Below are 22110 nucleotides of genomic sequence, written 5' to 3'. Positions count from 1 at the left end.
TCTTTCAAATTAGCCCAAGCCTTTTTACACTTTAGAGGAAAAAAAAAAATCACAGTGTCTAACCATTTTTTCCAAAGCCCTCAAGTTTAAAGTTTTTTTTTTAATTTTGTTGTTGTTTTTGTTTTTTTCCCCACAAGCCAATGAGATCACAAGAAAAGCTATATATGGCTCTGTGCTAAACAACGCAAAGACTCTCTCCCCACATCAGCTGCCAGTGCATTCTGAGAGACATCTAGAATAATTTACTAGCAAAATATCTACATACTATCACTCCTTTCAAGTGCGGTCTAAGTGCTGGAGGGCCACTGAAGTCATTCGCTGATGTCACGATGATGCCCCGTCCCAGGCAACAGCCTATGGAGCAAAGCTGAGGTATTCTGTGTTGGAAGAGCTTACACAGCACTTCCAGGGCTCACCTCTGAATCAAAGAAAAGAGCCAATTCTTAGTATCCGGGGTTTTATTTGCTCTTTTCCTTGTTGTTTCAAGGAGTGGGAACAGAGAAGACACAGAGACATGTATGAAGTGAGACCCACTCAACAGGAAATCATTGCAATAAAAATATCTTTATTGGCCAGATTGGCTATGATTTGATTTGAGAGCCTGAGGGATGATGCAACTCCACGCTCGGTCTTTGTTGCTCACCAATTCCAGGTTGTGAAAAAGAGCACTACTGGTCAGCAGAAGAAAGCCAGTCAGTGCCAGGCAGTTTTAATATACCTGGCAGCTCCCCCTGGCTGGGTTATATAATATGGTTCTGAGCACACTGCTAATAGTGTCGGCCACAAATAATAAGCTTCTGCATGGGTTTAGTATCCAGGTCTCATCCTGGCTTATGCTGAGAACAAGGGCATCTGCCAGCTAGGCGATGAGTTTCAAAGAGGAGGGAATAAAAAAAGAAAAAGAAAGAAAAAGGACTGTTCAATATCGCCACCTGCTGACCACTGTGGAATTACAGGCCCATCACTTCCTAAAAAGAACTTCCTGTTGCAACAAAAACTAAACAAAACTAAGCTTAAATAAAGAAGCTGAAGCTTAAAGTTTACCATGAATATGCTAATTGAAATTCTAGAATTTATAAATTAGTAATCAGGTCTACATTCCTCATGCTTTTATTATATGCCATTATTCCCCTCCCCCTACCCCACCATTTGCCAGTAGTAGAAGATGTAGAATAGTTTTAAAAGTTAAAATATTGCCAATTCGGGGGCTGGTTAAGAGCACTGACTGTAATCCCAGTTCCCAGGGGATCCGACACCTGTTTTTGGACACTGCACACATGTGGTGCACAGGCATACATGCAGACAAAACACCCATACACATAAGACAAAACTAAATAAATTTCAGAAAACAAATGTTATTTGCTCGCTTACAAAAAGATTCTAGGGGTGGGCCGGAGAGATGGCTCAGTGGTTAAGAGCACTGCCTGCTCTTCCAAAGGACCAGGGTTCAATCCCCAGCAACCACATGGCAGCTCACAACTGTCTGTAACTCCAAGATCTGCCACCCTTAACACTAACACACATAAATTAAAATTAAATAAAATATTTTTTAAAAAAGCTTCTAGAACATTCTTCTCTGTTGCAAAAAACTTATATGCGTATGGTTACTGGGAAAATCGGGGCTCCCTTTTGGGTTCTTAGTCTCCTCAATAAAATAGGTACAGACTCAGAGGAAGGACGCTCCGGGATGATTTTTTTTTTTTTAAGACTCTGAGAAAAACAACAAGGCAGGCAAGCTGTAAATCTTGACAGACGAGGAAGCAGAAATCTAAAGCAGGGACCAGGGGAGGTTGGCACGGTCAGCAGTGGAGGCTGGCCAACAGCGGGGTGGCAGAAGGGGAGGGCAACTTCAGAGAAGAGCGAGGCTGAAGGAGGAAGGAAGGGGGTGGAGGAGTGGGAAGGTTGCCCTGGAGGCTCCATCAGGCCCTGGCCTGAGCAAGGGCCTCAGTTACATCCATTCTTTAGTTAAGTGGATTAATTATTCCTTCCGCAGCCTGAGCAACTCCTCAGGTCGTAGCTCCTGGGAAGCAGGTGTTTGGCACTTCCAACTAGGTAATTCTAAAGGAAGGGAGCGATGAGTGTAACGTCCTAATGTTTTTGAGCAGATGAAGATGTCAAGTCTCCACTCAGGGCCGGAGGTAGATTCCATTCTTTTGGCTAAGTGGAGGCAGCTTAATTGGTCTCAACAAAACCCTGTTACCTGCACATTTTTACACAGTAACACGTTTTTATGTGGCAAGTTACAATTCTAGGGCAGGAGCTGTTGCCCTTTTGTTCCTTCCCTTTCTAGGGTTACCAGGGAAATGGCAGGTTGAGGTCCAAAGTTGGCCACGAGTGAGGGGTCCATCCTCAATGGCCTCCAAGCCCAGTAACACCTGTCCAGCTAGCTACCTAACAATGCGGAAGGGAAATAGCTGAGGATTCTGAGACTGAACGGCTTGCCACTGCTGCCTTGGTGCCGATCCCTTAACAGCTACTCCAGGGCTGGAGTGAACCTTCCTCCATGAGTCTGAAGTGTTGTCTATTCAACCCACAAACACTCTTTGTAGAGGGTCGGGGGCTGGGTGGACTCAAAACATTTATCTCACTCACACCTCCCATCCTAGGCCAGGAAATGACCTAGCTGCTAACCCAAACACTGTTTTTAAAAAATCACTGAACCCATGGGATTGGAGAGTTTAAAAAAAAAAAAAAGCTGCATTTAGCATTAAAAAAAAAAAATCTCCGAACTTTACCTTGACACAGAGAATCCCTAAAAACAACTATTCCCAGGAGAACCAGGGAAGAAAAGGGATTTTATATGAGGTAACAGTAATCCCTTAGGCTATTATTTTGTGGGTGCTGACATCAATCATTTCTCTTTTTTTTGTTTTTTTTTTTTTTTTTTTTGTTTTTTGAGACAAGGTCTCTCTGTGTTAGCCCTGGACTCACTTTGTAGATCAGGCTGGCCTCGAACTCACAGCGATCCGCCCGCCTCTGCCTCCCGAGTGCTGGGATTAAAGGCGTGCGCCACCACGCCCGGCTCATCAATCATTTCTATGTTGTCAGTTCTGAAGTCACCCCAAGCAATCAGCACTTAGTTTCTGAGGTTCTCCTTTAGGAAACCACAGTCCATTTTCCACAGTGGAAATAGCAGGAAATGGCTACATGGCCCTCCCAGTAGGAAAGTCAGATCCAAGACATGATACAACAAAGGGGTTGTAAGGTTAAACACATCCCTGAGAGCGTTGGTAGTGAGCGTTCCATGCTGGTGGTCAGAGGTCACCGTCCCCACACACCTCACACTGTGCAGGCAACCTGAGCATCAAAGATGCAAAGAAACCATTTCAGAGAAAGCATAGAGCGTCATCACCTCTACCCACGTGCTCCTTGTTGTGGCTTGGTTCTGTTAACTTCGTTTGACATGATTTGGAACTCAACCCCCCTAACTTTTCCTTCTCTCTCTCCTGCTTGTATTTCACTTGTTGAATGCCTCACTTTTTCTATTTTATTCTATGTTTTACTTCCATTTCAGCCCTGACAAAGAGTTGTTTCTCAGCAAAAAAATTTATTGACTGGATGGAATACATAAAAATAACATACTCTAGGCATCTAGTTACACACAGACACACACACAGACACACACACACACTCAGGCAGTTAACTGCCTAATGTTGAAAAGCTGGCCGCGGGACCCTTGGCGGTTCAAGGGCGGCTGTTGCTAGGGAAGCCTTTATCGGTGTGACACTGCCCTCTAGTGGATGGAACTGAGAATGCAGCAGTTCCAGGTAAAAGGTGTTCTGCAGCCCCCTGCAACCACTGACAGAAGTTAAAATCCCCACGTCGCTCCCTTCCCGACCCCAGCCCCGGTCCCAGTCCATTTTCTGAGCTCTTCTCTCCTTGCAGGGTGAGGCCACTGTCAAGTTGTTGCCTCCGTCAAACACCCAGAGTTCTGTGGATCACTGGTGTCTAGATAGACTCGCCAATAGGAGCCAGTGTTTCTCCCTCCATTCCTAGTTCTCCTCCTGAATCTTTTCCAGAGGAGATGCATTTAAAACCCTTCGTTAATCACAGGACAAATATATATGTTCAGAAGTTAAAATAGACCAAGAAGGGATGAGCTGGAGTAACGGAGATGAACTGGAGGTATTAATAGACTTATAAGGAACACTTTGTATAAACAAATCAGGAACTGGGCTCACTTTTCTCCCCTGATTAGGGCACAGGGTGAAGCCCAGGTTGGATCGTGGGCGGGGTGGGGGTGGGGGAGTGGACATTCACTTCCGGCCCTGGACCGTGGGGTTGGACATTCACTTCCGGTGAGCTGTTTCTGGCCACCCATGCTTCACAGAACCGCTTGCCACCACGCTCAGGTTTTATTTATTATTTTTAGTTTTTTCGAGATAGGGTTTAATCTGTCTAACAGCCCTGGCTGTCCTAGACTCGCTCTGTAGACCAGGTTGGCCTTGAACTCACAAAGATACACCTGCCTCAGGCTCCCGAGTGCTGGGATTAAATGTGCGCCACCAAGCCCGGCTCACACTCAGGTTTTAAAAGCACTACTGACTGTTGGCCTCCCTGATGTCTTCCTAAACACCCTTAAGTAGTCTTTACTTTATACCTGCACAAAGGTTGCTACTCGGGAGAAAATCTTTGGTACCGCAACACTGGTTTCAGTAAAAAGTGAAGTCAGAGTTGGGAGGAAGCCACACGGTATAAAGCATCCGTGGCCTTTCTGCCAGGGACAGGGACAGCCAGGGTCACTGCCAGAGTACATGCTCAGGACCCAGGACAACAGCAAGAGGCTGCATTCCTTGACTCAGACAGCAAAGCACCCAAGAACCAGGTTCTGGAAAAACAAAAGCCATGTGGACCTCTTCCCCAGTTGTTCTCCGGGGGAGGGGGGGCACTGTCTTTTGAAGAGAGTGAACGACACCACTAACCACGTCCCTACCCCCACCCCAATTTCTTGAGACGGGGGTTTCTCTGTGTAGTCTTAGCTGGCCTGGAGCTTGCTATATAGACCAGGCTGGCTTCAAATTCAGAGATCTGCCTGCCTCTGCCTCTAAGTGCTGGGATTAACTGTGCACGCCACCTCCTTCTGTGCCCGTTTTTAAAGGGAGGGTACTTGTTTACTTGTGAGTGTTTTACTGAGCATGGCTTCCCCAACACCTGGGCTTTGTACATATGTGTAAAACAGATGGCAGCCCACACTCACATTTCAATTAGGTTGAGCCACAGCAGCTGGTGTCAATGGGAGTCTGATGACATGGAAGGGACACGGCACACATTTAATAAGTAGAGTGTGCATCCTGGGCTTGCCCTCTCTCACAGTCTTAATTTCCATTGGCAATCATTCCAGAAACTGTATCTTGCTGTGACTTTTTAAAAAAAAAAATCGCGACAGGGTTTCTCTATGTTATCTTGGCTGTCCTGGACTTGCTTTGTAGATCAAGCTGGCTTCGAACTCTCAGCGATCCACATGCCCCTGCCTCCCGAGTGCTGGGATTTGTTGCGGAAGAGACACGTGCACGTGAGAGGAGGCAGGAAGACCACATGCTTTGGGCACACACGTTCCTAGCAAGATAGTTTTGGTTTGGGCTACCCAAGTCGCCGCGGGGTACCTACCATTTCCTTGAAGGCTCTCTCTAGGGCCCCGATGACCAAACACTCGTGCGGGATCTTCTTCTCAGTGAAGAAGCGCGTGGGCGGTGTGCTGGGGGAGCCGGGCGCGCCCACACCGCCACGCAGTGACGCTGCGCGGGTTAGGGTCCTGCCGTGGGCCGGCGTGCTCTCAGGCTCCTCGCCTAGGCAGGTTGGGGGAAGGATGGCGGAGTTCTTCAGGATCTCCACGATGTCCTGCAGCTGCCGTGTGATGTGGTGTTGTAGCAGGTGCGATGCCACCACGGCAGCCCCCGAGCCTGCGTGACCGTCGAACAGAGACCAGTAGTGGCAGGAGATGCCCTCGGACTCCTGGGGAGAGAGGGTGACAGAGAAGTGAGGACCTGGGTAGCGGGTCTGTGTGTGGTCTGAAAGTCATGGGATCCAACTGGGTGGAAATGCGCAGAGACAGGCCCCCAGGCTAATCTTTGCTGCTACCAACGCCATGGGATGCAGCGGTCCTGGCCTGCATCACCAGTAACTAGGTCACTGCTTGCAGGGAAGGACACAACTCTAACTAGGCGCTTAGGGTTTGTGATAAACTTTTATATAAAAGGCAGAGCCTGGAGAAAGAGTCTGGCTTTAACATCTAACTCTCACTTTACTGGAGTTGCAATCCCTGAGGAGGATTGGCCTTGGGAGTCTTTGGAGAAAGCCATTTGCCAAAGCAGGAAATAGACCCCTTTTCCTCCGTCTTTTCCTCTTTGTTCTACATCCTGAGGCCTTAAGACTTGCTTTCCCCCTGCCCCTGACGCCTACTGCAGTGCATACAATATGCAAGCAATAACACTCTGCTTTCCTTCCCTCTCCCTCAGTTTCCCAACTGATGTCCTCTATGTACAGCCTGTATTCCTTCCTCTACCACGGATTTAGTTCATGACAGTCCCCTGCCCCCCCCCCCATGGGTGGGTGGGTGTGGGTGTGTGCAGGCCCGCACGAGTGACCTCACACATATGGAGGCTGGAGGCCGACACTTGGTGTCTTCTATTGATGTCCACCTTAATTTTTTCCCCAAAAAGATTGATTTTAAACTACGGGTCAGGGGGTCCTGCTCAAACTATGGCACCAGCCAAGGACAATACAGGCCGTAAACTTCAAACCCCTACCCAGATCTAGCCAATGGACAGGACATTCTTTACAGTTGAGTGGAGAGTGAGGTCTGACTTTCACACGTACTCTGGTGCCTCATATTTGACCACGACCCCTGGATGGGGCGACCTGGTGGCACTCAGAGGAAGGATAGCAGGCTACCATGAAGAGACTTGATACCCTATGAGCATATACAGGGGGAGGAGGTCCCCCTCAGTCACAGTTATAGGGGAGGGGAGTAAGGGGAAAATGGGAGGGAGGGAGGAATGGGAGGATACAAGGGAGGGGATAACCATTGAGATGTAAGTGTGGAGGCCCAGAGGTCAGAGGCGGCAAATCCTCCTGGAGCTGGAGTTAAGAGGTGGTTGTTAGTGCCTGAACTGGCGGCTGGGAACAGAACTTGGGTTCTCTGCCAGCGCTGTATGCACTTTTAACTGCTGAGCCATCACTGGTGGCCTTGGAGGCGGGGTCTCTCACTGAGTCCGGAAGCTTGCAGAAGCCCAGAGCTAACCTGGCTGAGCAGAAGGTCCTGTCTCCAGCTCCCTCCACCACTGGGGTTACAGATACCCGGTGCCACGCACAGCTTTTATGCGGGGGCTGGGAATCTGAGCTCAGCTCTTCATGTTTGCACGACAAACACTTGGGCCCACTGAGCCGTCTTCCCTGCCCCCTTCCCAGCGGCTCCTGGAGTTCTTCCTGGAGCACTTTGATAAAGCAGGCAACGAAATTACGTGTGCGAGAAAGGCATTGCGGCCAGCAGCCTGCGATCGTAGCACTCGGAGGCTGAGAGGGACGAGTAGGTGAGCTTGAGAGCCTCTGCTAGAACACGCCTCCACCAGTGCGAAAGCACTCAGATCAGGAGGACATCAGCGGAGTGTGAAGAGGTGCTCGGTACGTGAGGCCTGGGCTGAGAGCTTCTGGAATGTTCAAGTGTAAGAAGGGGAGGCGAAGACAACACTGGGCCACAGCAACGGCAGGTGCAGAGGCTGTGGCAGGAAGGCACACACAAGAGGAAACCACACCACAGTCAGGTGGCTCCATGTGGCTGTGGCAGGAAGGCGCACACAAGAGGAAACCACACCACAGTCAGGTGGCTCCATGTGGCTGTGGCAGGAAGGCGCACACAAGAGGAAACCACACCACAGTCAGGTGGCTCCATGTGGCTGTGGCAGGAAGGCGCACACAAGAGGAAACCACACCATAGTCAGGTGGCTCCATGTGGCTGTGGCAGGAAGGCGCACACAAGAGGAAACCACACCACAGTCAGGTGGCTCCATGTGGCTGTGGCAGGAAGGCGCACACAAGAGGAAACCACACCACAGTCAGGTGGCTCCATGTGGCTGTGGCAGGAAGGCGCACACAAGAGGAAACCACACCACAGTCAGGTGGCTCCATGTGGCTGTGGCAGGAAGGCGCACACAAGAAACCACACCATAGTCATGTGACTCCATGGGGGCTTGAGACCGGAAAAGGGGGAGGAACAATGTGACCGTGTGGAGCAGTGGTAGGGCCACCCAGTCCTTACAGAATACTTGAGCCCAAGAGTCCCAAAAGGCCATTTGTGGAGGTGGTGTCTCTAAAGCTGAACTGTGGAGACTGAGAGGGAAGAGTTTGAAAAGTGAGGATTCCAGCCAGGAACGACACCCTAAGAAAGAATTCCATCAAACGAGGACAGAAACACGTACATTGAAAGCACCGTGAGGCAGAAGTGTGCGTGGAAACAGAACTCAGGACCAAGGGCAACGGAAGGAAACGGCCGTAAGGATTTTAGCGGTCCCCACGCTAACCCCGCTTCCACAGGCGTTAGCCGGGTGGGGGACGGAGCTGATTCAGCCATGGCTGGGTCAGGCAATGACCTGTCAGTCAAAGGAGTGTGTCTCTGATTGCCACGATTTCTTCACACCGACTGCAGGTGATACTAGCTAACCGTGTGCGCGTTGAGTGACAGCTATGTACAAAGCGTGCAAAGTACAGGCGCGGAGGCAGCTGCTGTCACTATTACCACAGCACCATCTTGGTCACTCACTTATGTCCTTACTTCTCTGGCAAATGAGGGGGCCAAACCTAGAGGACCTCAGTGACTCTGCTGACTCTGCAGAAATAGATCAGCGTGGCTGGAGAAAGTGGGGGTGAAAACTTGGCTTTAAAGAAAGAACACACATGATGGGGACTTAGAGGTGACAGGGCCTACCAGCCCGGGTACAGGGAGTAACCAGTGGTCAGCAATGAGCCTGTTTGTCCAGTACCCAGTCTCCCCTCTGCGCACTACTGGTCACTGTTTGGGACAGTGATCTGATCCTTATACAGCTCCTAGACTCTTGAGGCAGAGGCTATATCGCTGCCCCACCCCGGCCCCCGCCCCATCCTGCCCCTGGCCCCACCCCCGCTCTTCCTACTTCCTGTCTGGGTCTCAGGACCAACACCTGGAGGCGGAGCTAGCCCCCTGAAAACACACGTGGCTGACATCTGTAGGCCCAGGATGGTGGGCACGAAGTCAGAAGCTCCTGAGGCCTGGCAACCTCGCTGGGAAGCCACAAGCCCTCTAACCGTTCTTCTGCCTTTGGGATCTTTGTCATTAGTCTTCATGGCATTTGGGGATCCCTGTTTGTCAGCTTCTGTAACAGGAGCTGAGGCCACGGAAAAGGAAGGGCCATGTGTTTATGTAGCGTCCTAGGACCTATGCCCGACAAGAGAGGGAAAGGAAAGTGCAAATAGCCAGGTGCAGGCACCAAAAAGAATTTCAACTAGGCAGTAACCTGGGACAAGCTGAATCCGAGCCAGGCCTCTCAGTTCTCCGTTTGTGGCATCTCTGAATAGAATTCATAGTGTCTGTGAATCTTTATTTTCACACGGCTCCCAAGTTTAGGGCTTCCTATTAGGGCTACAGGGAGGCGGAGGTTTCAGCAATACCGTCCCTTGCCCAAAGGACCGTAACAGTGTCCTTCCAAATACACGGGGCTTCTTTTCACTGTACCGCTGCCTTGCAATTGCAGATGGAACCAAATCCTCACCTAACTTGTCATTTTTTTTTTTTTGCTACATTAATGAAAGGTATAATGTCATATTACAAATAGTTACTTTTTCAGAATCACTTAATTCTAAGTGACTGGACTGCTTTAATCACTTGAAGTATTTCCCTTGAAACAGCTACGCATTTTTACTTTGTAAAGAGCTGTTTATTTTAGTGTGTGCACGTAGGTGCATGGATGCCACAGTGTATGCGGAGGTCAAAGGACAACCGTAGGGAGCTGGTTCTCTCCTTCTATCTTGTTGGGGCAGGTTCTCTCTTATTTTTGCTGTGTTGTGTGACCGTGTTTGTGTGCTGGCCTGTGAACTTTCCCATCATGCCACACTGGGATTTTTGGCTGGGGAGACGGCTCAGTGGTTAAAAGCATGGATTGCCCTTGGCTGGTGCCTTAGTTTGATCGGGACCCCTATGCCCAAATCTGCCTATCATAATGTTCTACTTATAGGCTTCTAGGACCCTCTGGGTCCTTCTACTTTGCCTTTTCCCCATGATTCTCTCATCTAGAATCCCACTAGAATGTCCTCTCCTCTGTCTCAGTTTCCTGGTAAGTGAAGGCTTTCGTGGGACATGCCCCTTGGGCTAATATGCAGATATAAGTGAGTATATACCATTTGAGTCTTTCTGCTTCTGGGTTAACTCACTCATTATGATCATTTCTAGCTCAATCCATTTATCCACAAATTTCGGGAAGTCCTTGTTTTTAATAGCTGAATAGTATTCCATAGTGTATATGTACCACAGTTTCTTTATCCATTCTTCTATTGAGGGACATTTCGGCTGTTTCCATGTTCTGGCTATTATGAATAAGGCTGCTATGAACATGGTTGAGCAAATTTTCTTGTTGTGTGCTGGAGCATCTTCTGGATATATTCCAAGGAGTGGAATAGCTGGGTCTTGAGGAAGCCCTATTCCCATTTTTCTGAGATAGCACCAGATAGATTTCCAAAGTGGTTGTACTAGTTTGCATTCCCACCAGCAATGAAGGAGTGTTCCTCTCTCCCCACATCCTCGCCAGCATGTGGTGTCGCTTGAATTTTTGATCTTAGCCATTCTGATGGGTGTAAGATGGAATCTCAGAGTTGTTTTGATTTGCATTTCCCTGATGACTAAGGAGGTTGAGCATTTCTTTAAGTGTTTCTCAGCCATTTGATATTCCTCTGTTGAGAATTCTCTGTTTAGTTCCATGCCCCATTTCTCGATTGGGTTATTTGGTTTGGTGGTATTTAATTTCTTGAGTTCCTTATATATTTTGGATATTAGACCTTTGTCAGACTTAGGGTTGGTGAAGATCTTTTCCCAGTCTGTAGACTGTCGCTTTGTTCTCTTTACAGTGTCTCCTGCCTTACAGAAGCTTCTCAGCCTCATGAGGTCCCATTTAAACCCCTACCCAGATCAAGCCAATGGACGGAACACTCTCCACAGTAGAGTGGAGAGTGGGATATTACTTTCTCACATACTCTGGTGCCTCACCTTTGACCATGTCCCCTGGAGGGGGAGACCTGATGGCACTCAGAGGAAGGACAGCAGGTTACCAAGAAGAGACTTGATACCCTATGAACATATAGAGGGGGAGGTAATCCCCCTCAGGAACAGTCATAGGGGTGGGGAGTAAGGGGAAAATGGGAGGGAGGGAAGAACGGGAGGATACAAGGGAAGGGATAACCATTGAGATGTAACAAGAATAAATTAATTAAAAAAAAAAAAGGCATAAAAAAAAAAAAAAGCATGGATTGCTTTCCCTGGCACCTGCAGCACAGAGCCCCAGCCACTTGTACTTCCAGCACTAGACTTTGGCGCCCTCTTCTGGATACATTGGGTACTTGCGCTCATACAAGCGCATTCCCACCTGTGCCTTACATATATATCATCATCATCACCATTGAAACAAATACAACAATAAAAATCCCAACATAGTCCTGCTAAATCCAGGCTAAGTGTCTGGCTGAGGATCCCTACCTTCTGGCTGTGCTGGGGGAAAGCACATAAACAACGCGCCTACTCCTGGAGGCAGCAGCCATACTATCTTTAACATGGACCGTCTCTGACTAAAAGGAGCCTTTTTCTTTAGGAAGGCAGGAGACAGACACCGACTAGGTGTTCATTTGATCAGCGACTAGAAACCAATAAAGTGACCTAGGATGCCCGATGGCCATCACCATGGCCTCTACAAGGGGTGACAAGGTCCTTCTATTGGCCTGGATGAATAGCCCTTCCCCTGGGCACAGTAGCCCTCTCAATTGACAGCTTTGACACTAGGAGAAAGGGAAGGGATGAAATTTGTGTTTATTGACTCTAACTCTGCAAAGTGGCCGGTGGCCGCTGATGAGCAACTCACAGCCCTTTTGTACCCATGTTTTCTCTTTCTCGAAGGAAACTTGGCAGAGAAGAATTCTGCGCAAGACCCCCTCGAACTGGCAAGTCCATCAGGACAACATGAACCTCACACAGGATCTGGGGCTGACTTACTCTCTCACAGTTGTTAGCCAGACTTGGTCCCTCTCAGCTCTGAGGCTAGGCACGTTGCAGTTCTATCTGAGGCCCTGAGATCGAAAAGGACCCCAAAGCCACACGGCCATTGCAGAGCCTCGCAGTCCCACGTGAGCAAGCGCATGGCACATACTTCAGGGGACCCTCCCTTCTCAGTGTCTCTATAAAAAGTTGCCCCGCCCTCAGTCCCCACAAACTGTTGGAAATCACAGACCTAAAAAGCCACCATGGGTCTCATCCATCTCTGTTCTGACGCTCTGCCTGTCTTGGCCCTGTACCCTGTTGGTGGCCTTGCACCCTGCTATAAAATCAGTAAACTGATGGTCCAATGCAGGTGGGCAGGCAGGCGTGTTCCCTGCCTGCTGAGCTCATGCAAGGACAGGAAGGAGGGGGTGGATGCCACCGCTCTATGGAGTGTCCTCTGTCCCTACTATACATGCCTGCTCCTAAGCAAAGGTACTGTCCATTTCAGGGGAGGGGCACCTGCCTGCTTAGCTGGGCCTGGGCTCCTTGCACCTGCCTGCTCAGCTGGGCCCGGGCTCCATGCACCTGCCTGCTCAGCTGGGCCCGGGCTCCATGCACCTGCCTGCTCAGCTGGGCCCGGGCTCCATGCACCTGCCTGCTCAGCTGGGCCCGGGCTCCATGCACCTGCCTGCTCAGCTGGGCCTGGGCTCCATGCACCTGCCTGCTCAGCTGGGCCTGGGCTCCATGCACCTGCCTGCTCAGCTGGGCCTGGGCTCCGTGCACCTGCCTGCTCAGCTGGGCCTGTGCTCCGTGCACCAGGTTCTAATTCCACAGAGAACAAATGCGGTCCCATGTTTCACATCACCTAACAGTCCAGTGGTTACTAGTGTGAACATTTCAACCTCTCACGGTAGTTTAAAAAACTGCTGTGGCGGTAGCTTGCCTAGAATTCATGAGGCCCAAAGTTCAATCCCCAATACTGCTATAAAGTAAATAAGAATAGTGTGAAAAATTAAAATTTAGAATGAGATAAATTCTATCTAGGGCCTAGAATTTACTATTGTATAATCTTGGGTAGCTTCCTTCTTTCCTTTCTTCTTTTCTTTTTCTTTTATTTTTTCTTTCTTTCTTACTTTTTCTTTTTTTTTCTTTTCTTTTTTTTTTTTTTGAGCCAAGGGTCTCACTATGTATCTCCAGCTGTCTCAGAACTCACTATGTAAATCAGGCTGGCCTTGAACTCACAGACATCCTCCTGCCTTTGCCTCCCAAGTGCTGGGATTAAAGGTGTGGACCACCACACCCAGCTGGGCAAACTTCTTAATTTTTCTAAACACCCATCTCCTTACTGAAAGGCAAAGGATAAAGAGGAGGAAAGTACAACTGAGGCACAGACAGCAAGGATGTGAGGCATGCCCCAGAGTTTTCTCTCTGGGCTTGCCAGGTTCTACACCGGACACTCAGCCAAGAGCGAAGAACAAGGGTGGCAGAGTTCCCAGGTTCTGAGCTAACAATCCAGCGGAGGGCCGTGCACCTGCGGTGAGTTAGAGGAGCAACTGCCTGGTGCCACTGGACTGGGCACACGTGGAATGTGTGGACCACACAGGGTGTGATTACAAAAGTACAGTTATTTGTGATGGACCCTGATGGTTGTGACTAGACATCCTTAACATGTTACAGTTAATAAGACGATGCAGCCAAAGAAAATTATATTTAGCCCCCTACCCAGATCTAGCCAATGGACAGAACACTCTCCACAGTAGAGTGGAGAGTGGGATATTACTTTCTCACATACTCTGGTGCCTCACCTTTGACCATGTCCCCTGGAGGGGGAGACTTGGTGGCACTCAGAGGAAGGACAGCAGGTTACCAAGAAGAGACTTGATACCCTATGAACATATACAGGGGGAGGTAATCCTCCTCAGGAACAGTCATAGGGGAGGGGAATAAGGGGAAAATGGGAGGGAGGGAAGAATGGGAGGATACAAGGGAGGGGATAACCATTGAGATGTAACAAGAATAAATTAATAAAGGAGAAAAAAAAGAAAATTATATTTAGCAATACAAACAATAACTGCTAGTACTGTATCCGTCATGCGGAAGAAGCAAACCACTCTAGCTGCTGCTGGCCGTCCTCCCTGTCTAGGGGGACACTGGGCGGAGGGAGGCGCAGGTGCACACAGGAGCACCTCACTGTACATTCTATCACCACGGGGTCGATGTTCCTCTAACCTCGCTGGGCCTCTTCTGTTCTTCCATGGCCACTTCCCCTTGGAGACGCCTCAGTTCAGAGGATGTCATTTGAGTCCCTACTGATCTCACCGAGGCCACCATAATGTGGTCACTGTTGCCTCATTTTACCCGTGTTGAAACTGGGCCACAGGGAGTTCCAACAACACTGCCAGGGCGCTGTAGAGGTAGGATTTGAGCCCAGATTCTCAAACTTTCCCATCATCACACAGGTCTGTGTGACTGCCCTTAATTTCCATCACTCAAGTTATCTTTTGCAGGTCAGCGTGGCTTGCATTATTTTAGGCTGTTTCCTGGTTAGTAGCAGTGGCAGCGCACGTCCTGGACCGTCAGCTGGTGGTCAGTTGTTTGGCCAGTGCTCCTGTAGCCTACTCTCTTGGTAGCACGTAAGATGTTACTGACACCAGAATAGGAGTTGTACACCTGAAAAGCCAGAGCCTCCCAATTTGCAGGGACATGCTCCTGAGAGACAGTCTTAACAGCATGTTGTAACACAGCCCTAGCATGTTTTGGATGAAGATAGGCAGGAGTCAACCTCACTTTACCAAGAAAAACAGAATGAAGTCCTTTCCTGCCACATGAAACTGTAGAATTTGGTAAAAATTACTTAGAACTCACACAAAAAAACTTAAGAGTATTTAAACTAGGTAAAATATTTTTAAAAACCAACTTAAGTCACATAGTAAATTATTTCATTTAACAACAACAATCTTATATGTAATTTATATACACAGACACAGCCATATCTGTCTTCTGAGGAAAAGGCTGGGGTTTGGCTCACACATGCATGTCTGGCGTGTATGAGGTGGTCCAGGGTTTGACTCTAAGCACCACACAAACAAAAACTAAAGGAATACATCTGTAGCTTGATAATGGAAGATTCCAGAAGGTGACAAACTGAGTTTTAAAGTTCATAATTTACTTTTAGGCTTTCTCTAAAGCAGGCTCAAAGTTACACTCTTTTCTCAAAAGTGCTTAGAGACTAACTTTTTACTAATTTTGATTATTCGCAGGCATGGTGTCTCACACTTTTGATCCCAGCACTTGGGGAGGTGCAGGCAGGCAGATCTCTGAGTTTGAGGCCAACCTTGTCTTCAGAGCGAGTTCCAGGACAGCCATGGCTACATAGAGAAACCCTGTCTCAAAAAACCAAAACCAAATTAAAAAAGAAAAAAAAAAGCCTTCCTCTATTCATGTGTAAAGTTAGAACTTACTGGGTTTTGGCTTGAAAGTGTCCTTGGTTCTTTTTAACAAAAATAAAATTCTAAACGAAATTATCTACCAAACAGGAAGCTGGAGTAATTTCAGTTATAAGCAGACTGCACATTCTGATCAGGGCATGGCACAACGGAAGCTATTCTGTGTGCCCTCATAGCGTGCACTGGTATCCTGGTGAATCCCCGGACAGACAGACAGACAGACAGACAGACAGACACACAACACACACACACACACACACACACACACACACACACCCCAGAGAGAACCACGAGAAGGCAAGGAGGTGCCCATCTCCATAGGGTGCTGACACAGGGAGGGCTCAGGCATAACCGCAAAGGCTTCCTGCCCTGCCCACAGAAAACACTGACTTTAAGGCAGGAAGCACAGGAAAACCTAGGGTGAGCTCCCTTTACACAGCTTAAAGAACTACTGAGAGTGCTAAAAGTTTATGTAATTCACCCCTCTTCTCTCCAGGGATGCTCTCCTTAGGTAGCACACAAGGGAAGTCAGAGCAACCAGTCAGCACGGGAGAGAAACACTCAGGAATCCCTCCACATTTTCAGGTTAAAATGGAGAACTGGAGCTCTCCTACTTCGCAGACACTGACACTGGCGCCCTCATGTGGCAGAAAGTGGAACATCCCTGTGGCGCGCACAAACTTCGAGGCACTTTGGTGGTGGACAATATTAGCGAAATGTAAATTAAATTACCGCTTAGCATTAACATTTTCCTACAGGAAATTGTTGGTAGAAAACACAAGCAATTAAGAACACGCCAACAGTGGCATTGTTCGCAGCAATGACATCTACCCACATCTGATAGCAATCCATACTGCTCAGGAGAACTCAAACACTCCGGGAGTCAGCAGGAATGTGGATTTGTAACTTGCTGCTGTCACTGACACCCTTGGTCCCTGACACATTAGCTAATAATAACGGGGAGACTTTGTTCTTTACAAGGCTCCACTGAGAACAGTGCCTGGAGTATACCGAATAGTACATAATGGTTGTTACTGTTTTTGTTATTATTATATCATTGCCTTCAGCAGTGAAAAATTTATTAATTTTTATGATTGAAAAATAGTTATATTCCATATGAATATACAGTAGTATGATTATATGTCAATAAACAAATAGGCACATTGAGAGTTTATTTCAAAAATGTATTTTTTTTCTTTCTTCCTTTTTTTTTTTTTGGTTGTTCGAGACAGGGTTTCTCTGTGTAGCCTTGACTGTCCTGGACTCACTTTGTAGTCCAGGCTGGCCTCGAACTCACAGCGACCCACCTGCCTCTGCCTCCCGAGTGCTGGGATTAAAAGTGTGCGCCACCACAGCTCGTTTTGTTTTTTTTCAAGACAGGGTTTCTCAGTACAACCCTGGCTCTCCTGGAACTCACTTTGCAAATCAGGCTAGCCTCAAATGCAGAGGCCTGCCTGCCTCTGCCTCCCAAGTGCTGCAAAAATATTATTTTTAACAGATGGTTGAGTGACTACTAATCTAGGAATAGTTGTCCTATGGGAAACTGTGGCATCTCTTTGGATGCCAGTATTCTGCACATTTGATATTTGTTTTTTCTCTGCCTTGTCACCGATTCAAGTATTTATAAAACCCGGGACGAGGTGTTCCCAACAGGAATACCACTCATGTGAAGTCTGCATGCCCACTTGGAATGAAATTCCATGGTTGCTTTTAGAAACAGTTCATCATGAGCCTGGTGTGTGTGTATGTGTGTGTGTGTGTGTGTGTGTGTGTGTGTGTGTTGTGTGTTGTGTGTGTGAGTGTGTGTGTTGTGTGAGTGTGTGTGTGGTGGGGTGTGCGTGAGTGGTGTGTGAGTGTGTGTTGTGTTGTGTGTGTGATGTGTGGTGTGTGTTTGGTGGGGTGTGTGTGTGGTAGTGTGTGGTGGGGTGTGTGTATGTGGTGTGTGAGTGTGTGTGTGGTATGTGAGTGTGTGGTGTGTGTGGTGCATGTGTGAGTGTATGGTGTGTGTGTGGTGTGTGAGTGTGTGTGTGGTATGTGAGTGTGTTGTGTGTGTGTTGTGTGTGTGTTGTGTGAGTGTGTGTGTGGTATGTGAGTGTGCTGTGTGTGTGTTGTGTGTGTGGTGTATGTGTGAGTGTATGGTGTGCATATGTGTGGTTTGTGTGTGTGTGGTGTATGTGTGTGTTGTGTTATGTGTGTGTGTTGTGTGAGTGTGTGTGTGGTATGTGAGTGTGTTGTGTGTGTTGTGTGTGTGGTGTGTGAATGTGTGTGTGGTATGTGAGTGTGTTGTGTATGTGTTGTGTGTGTGGTGTATGTGTGAGTGTATGGTGTGCATATGTGTGGTTTGCGTGTGTGTGGTGTGTGGCGTGTGTGTGTGGTAGTATGTGTGTTGTGTTGTGTGTGTGTGTTGTGTGTGGTATGTGAGTGTGTTGTGTGTGTTGTATATGTGTAAGTGTATGGTGTGTGTGTGTGTGTGTGTGTGTGTGTCCTTTCTCCATTCTCAACACAATTTCCCACCAGGGAAACATGGAGATTACATTCTCCTAAATGTCCACTCCTCCAGTTTGATTTTAGTAATGTGTCCAGCCAGCATAATAATTCAGAGTCCAGAGTAGCAGCCCTCCCACCCCTGGGGCTTGCAACCTACAGGTTCTCTCCAGAACCTGTATGGTGAGAAGCGAGCAGTGAGGGCAACTGAGACATTCTGAGCAAGTCTCAGGCCCACCTTTGACTGTGTCCATTTGCAGCTTTGGCATGTTTGTTTATTTATTTATTTATTTATTTATTTATTTATTTATATTTCCCTTTAAAAATTATTTAGATGGTTTTCCATCGTTGGGGGAAAAATCTGGAGTGAGGACGTTGTTTCTTTGTCATGAAATAGTTAGGGAAAAGCTTCCATTTAAGCACTGTATAGTTTCCAGCAGCTGTAAGATTTGCCATGGGGGTGGGGCGAGGGTACAGGGGTAGGTGGGGCGGGAGAATGGGGGTGGGGCGGGGCTGCCAAAGAACCCAGTCTGAACCGAGTTCTCAGCCACTACGTGTGTCTCAGCCCGGACCTGGGACCTTCATAACCACTACGACATCGGATCTCTCAAGACCTGGTGGTAGAGTCATCCCTCTTCAACACTACCAGGAGCTCTGTCGCTGGAACTAACAGATAAGGAGTTTTAAAGGAAACCACTGCTCTCCCACTTCAAGGGAAAAAAAATCTAAGCAGACAGAAAAGTTACATCTTCTTGAAGTGTGCAGAACAAGAGGGAAAATAGTAAACAGTGAATTAAGGCCGTCCCTGTTGCTTTCTAAGTCAGCTATACCACTGCACACTGCCACGAGCACTGAGAACTCCCAAAGATCTGTGGGAGGGAAAGCAACTTTTTTTTTTTTAAATAAAGTTATTTTCGAGACAGGGTTTCTCTGTGTAGCCTTGGCTGTCCTGGACTCACTTGTAGACGAGGCTGGCCTCGAACTCACGAAGATCCGCCTGCCTCTGCCTCCCAAGTGCTGGGATTAAAGGCGTGCGCCACCACCATCCAGCCATGAAGCAACTTTTATCTGACTGTTCTGTGGCTGGGAGAGCTCTCTCAGACAGCGGGTGGAAGGGATGGCAACCAGCAGCGCAGAGTTAACAGGCCTGAGTTCTATTCTTTCCCTTCTCCTCTCGGATCATGTTCCTGCACGCCTTGAATTCCCACACAGACCCGCAGTCAGCAGCTGAGAAAGATAATCAGCTCTCCTCCGCCCCTGCTGCTCAACTCAGCCCTGGTGCTGATGCAGCCATCTCCTGTTATTGTAATTAGACACTGAACTAACAGACACTGAGTACACACACGCTGATGTGCTTTCCCCCCCGAACTAAACAACATAAGGGCTCTCTTAAGAAAATGACCATGGAGTGCCTGTGTCCCCATGGGTACTCTACAGTTTCAAAATGATCCCTACTTCAAACAAAGAGCCATGTGCTCATGCGCACAGCTCTAGGCCGATCTATCTAGTGTGAAAGTTGCTGTGTAGACTAGGATGCTCTCAAAAGCACGGAGATCCACCTGCTTCTGGGGTTGTGCCACCGTGCCCAGCCTGGCACACATTCCTTCATACAAAGGTTTTTAGGTGCCTTCTCTGGAAGGCAGTCTGGAGGGATCAACTCCTTGTTACCTCAGGCAGTCAGTCAGTGGCCTGGCCACTTCAGATACTCTTTCCCTTATGAGCATTTCCGGCTGGTCCGTCACTCTAATCTTGGCTCATCCTAAGCTTTCATCACGTCTCACCTGCTGCGTGGGCGCCTCCTAGCTGGTACCTGACCACTTTCGTTCTAACTCATCTTGTCACGGCTAAAATCGTTGGGTCAAAGTCCTGGCTTATTATCACAACTGGTAATTGTCACGTCTGATGCTTGCTGCTCTGGTCTTACTGTACTGGTCCTGGCAGGCGTGAAGGTATTCTAAAGAGACGCCGCCTTTCCCCGCCCACTGTTTAATTGTTGAGACAAAGAATCAAGAGGAATTATCGAGTTTTCCTCAGGAAAAGGTGAGGCCCTCGTGCCGGCCAAAGGGGAGAGCCTGCCCCTGAGGACCAGGTTTCATACCATTCTGACAACGTGTCAGAGCGCCTTACAGGAGGCTGAGACAATGATGCTAAACAATGGCTGGGACCTGATTATGACCAGGGCTGCGCAGTTTTCCCCCTGCACTCGACACCCTCTGTGTAAACCTAAACTTCCGTCAGGACCCGGAAGCAGTTGTGGGGAGGAGTCGCTGGCCCTCTTTGTTCCTCTTCCTCATGTGGTTGCATTGAACAAATCTCCTCGGTTTACCTTTTTACTGTTACTTTGTCTCTTTAGGTGGTTTACTGAGGGTGAGTGGTGGAGCCTAGGGCCCAGGTTCAGACCTTAACAACTCAGGGTACCGCTGATGCGGTTGCTTCATTCCAAAGTGCACACGCCCTGCCTCAGCACTCTCCTGCAGTCCGTCTGTACCTAAGCACCTTCCTTTAATCCAGTGGTTCTCAGCCTTCCTACCTAATGCTGTGACCCGTAAGACAGGACCTCATGTTGCGGAGACCCCAACTCATAGGTTGTAACGGAAAGAGCTAATGGCAAGATGAAGTTATATAAATGCAGGGTTATTGGGAGCGTTGGGGAAGGGGGAGGTGTGCAGAGAGAGAAGAGAGAGGGAGGGAGGAGGGAGGAAGAAGAGAGGAAGCAAGATGTCTGGATTATTTAGTCAAGAGCCTCTGGGAGAGGGGCAGCCCCGCCCTGGGGCTGCACAGTTCAGGGTAGAGGGCAGAGTGTGCCAGCCAAGCCCTGCAGCAGGTAGGGACCTAACACCAGCCATAAAGTTATTTTCATTGCTACTTTGTAACCACAACTTTTCTACTGTTACAAATCATAATGTAAATATGTAAATGCAGGCTATCTGATATTTGACCCCTGTGAAAAGCTCATTTGACCCGCAAAGGGGTTGGGACCCACAGGTTGCGTGTGAAGCAATGCTTTAGTCAGAAACACTCCTTTCTAATATTTACTTGTTAAATTACTTATTTTTCTTTTCTATTTCCTTTTACTTTACTGGGGATTGACTCTGGGGTCTTATAGGCATGATAGGCGTATAATCAATTACCAAGTTTCACTCCCTCCTGTTTGCTTTTGTTTGTTTGTTTTGTTTTGTTGTTGTTTGTTTTTCCAGACAAAAGTCTGTCTCTGTGTAGCCCTGGTTTTCCTGGAACTCGATCTGTAGACCAGACTGGTCTTGAACTCATAGATCTGCCAGTCTCTTCCTTCAGAGTCCTGGGACTAAATTGTACCTCACCATCACCTGGCCCCCTCCTGTTCACTTTTCAGCATCATAGTTCAAATATTATATAAACACACACTTATACACATACTCGTGTGCTTGTACTTCCCCTCCTGCAAAAAACACCAAAAGGTTTAAAATGCAGGAGTATTAATCATTATTCAAAACTACAATGAACTTCGGCCACAAGTCCACTAGGACGTAGCAAAAATAAGAAACTGGAACCCTATGACATTCTTGGCAGAGATGTGAGCTGGTGCAGACTTTGGGAAACAATCAGTAAGAAACTACACAGAGCTAGCGTATGACCCAGAATTATAGCTACTCTAGGTAGACATCCAAAGGAGTGAAAGCGGAACCTGAAGAAGTGTTGGCGCACAACACAGGTGAGCAGGGAAGGCAGCGACACCTGTGCCCAGCACAGGTGAGTGAGGAAGGTAGCGACACCTGCGTCCAGCACAGGTGAGTGGGGAAGGCAGTGACACCTGCGTCCAGCACAGGTGAGTGAGGAAGGTAGCGACACCTGCATCCAGCACAGGTGAGTGAGGAAGGTAGCGACATCTGCGTCCAGCACAGGTGAGTGGGGAAGGCAGTCACACCTGCGTCCAGCACAGGTGAGTGGGGAAGGCAGTGACACCTGCGTCCAGCACAGGTGAGTGAGGAAGGT

At 48.3% G+C, this 22110-nt stretch overlaps 1 protein-coding gene across 1 annotated transcript in view; it reads right to left on the bottom strand.

Annotated features, from left to right (window-relative positions):
- The window catches only part of PPM1H (protein phosphatase, Mg2+/Mn2+ dependent 1H), a 246490-nt gene that overhangs the window by 125749 nt on the left and 98631 nt on the right, over positions 1–22110 (bottom strand). Inside the window, exon 3 of the mRNA XM_084759003.1 lies at positions 5608–5952. Coding sequence (XP_084615129.1) covers positions 5608–5952 — 345 coding nt within the window. The remainder of the gene's footprint in view (positions 1–5607; positions 5953–22110) is intronic.

The sequence above is a fragment of the Acomys minous genome (assembly GCF_964271855.1).
Source record: "Acomys minous genome assembly, chromosome: 15".
Lineage (NCBI taxonomy): Eukaryota > Metazoa > Chordata > Mammalia > Rodentia > Muridae > Acomys > Acomys minous.
Note: the sequence above shows the minus strand (reverse complement) of the source record. Positions and strands in the feature narration are given on the sequence as shown.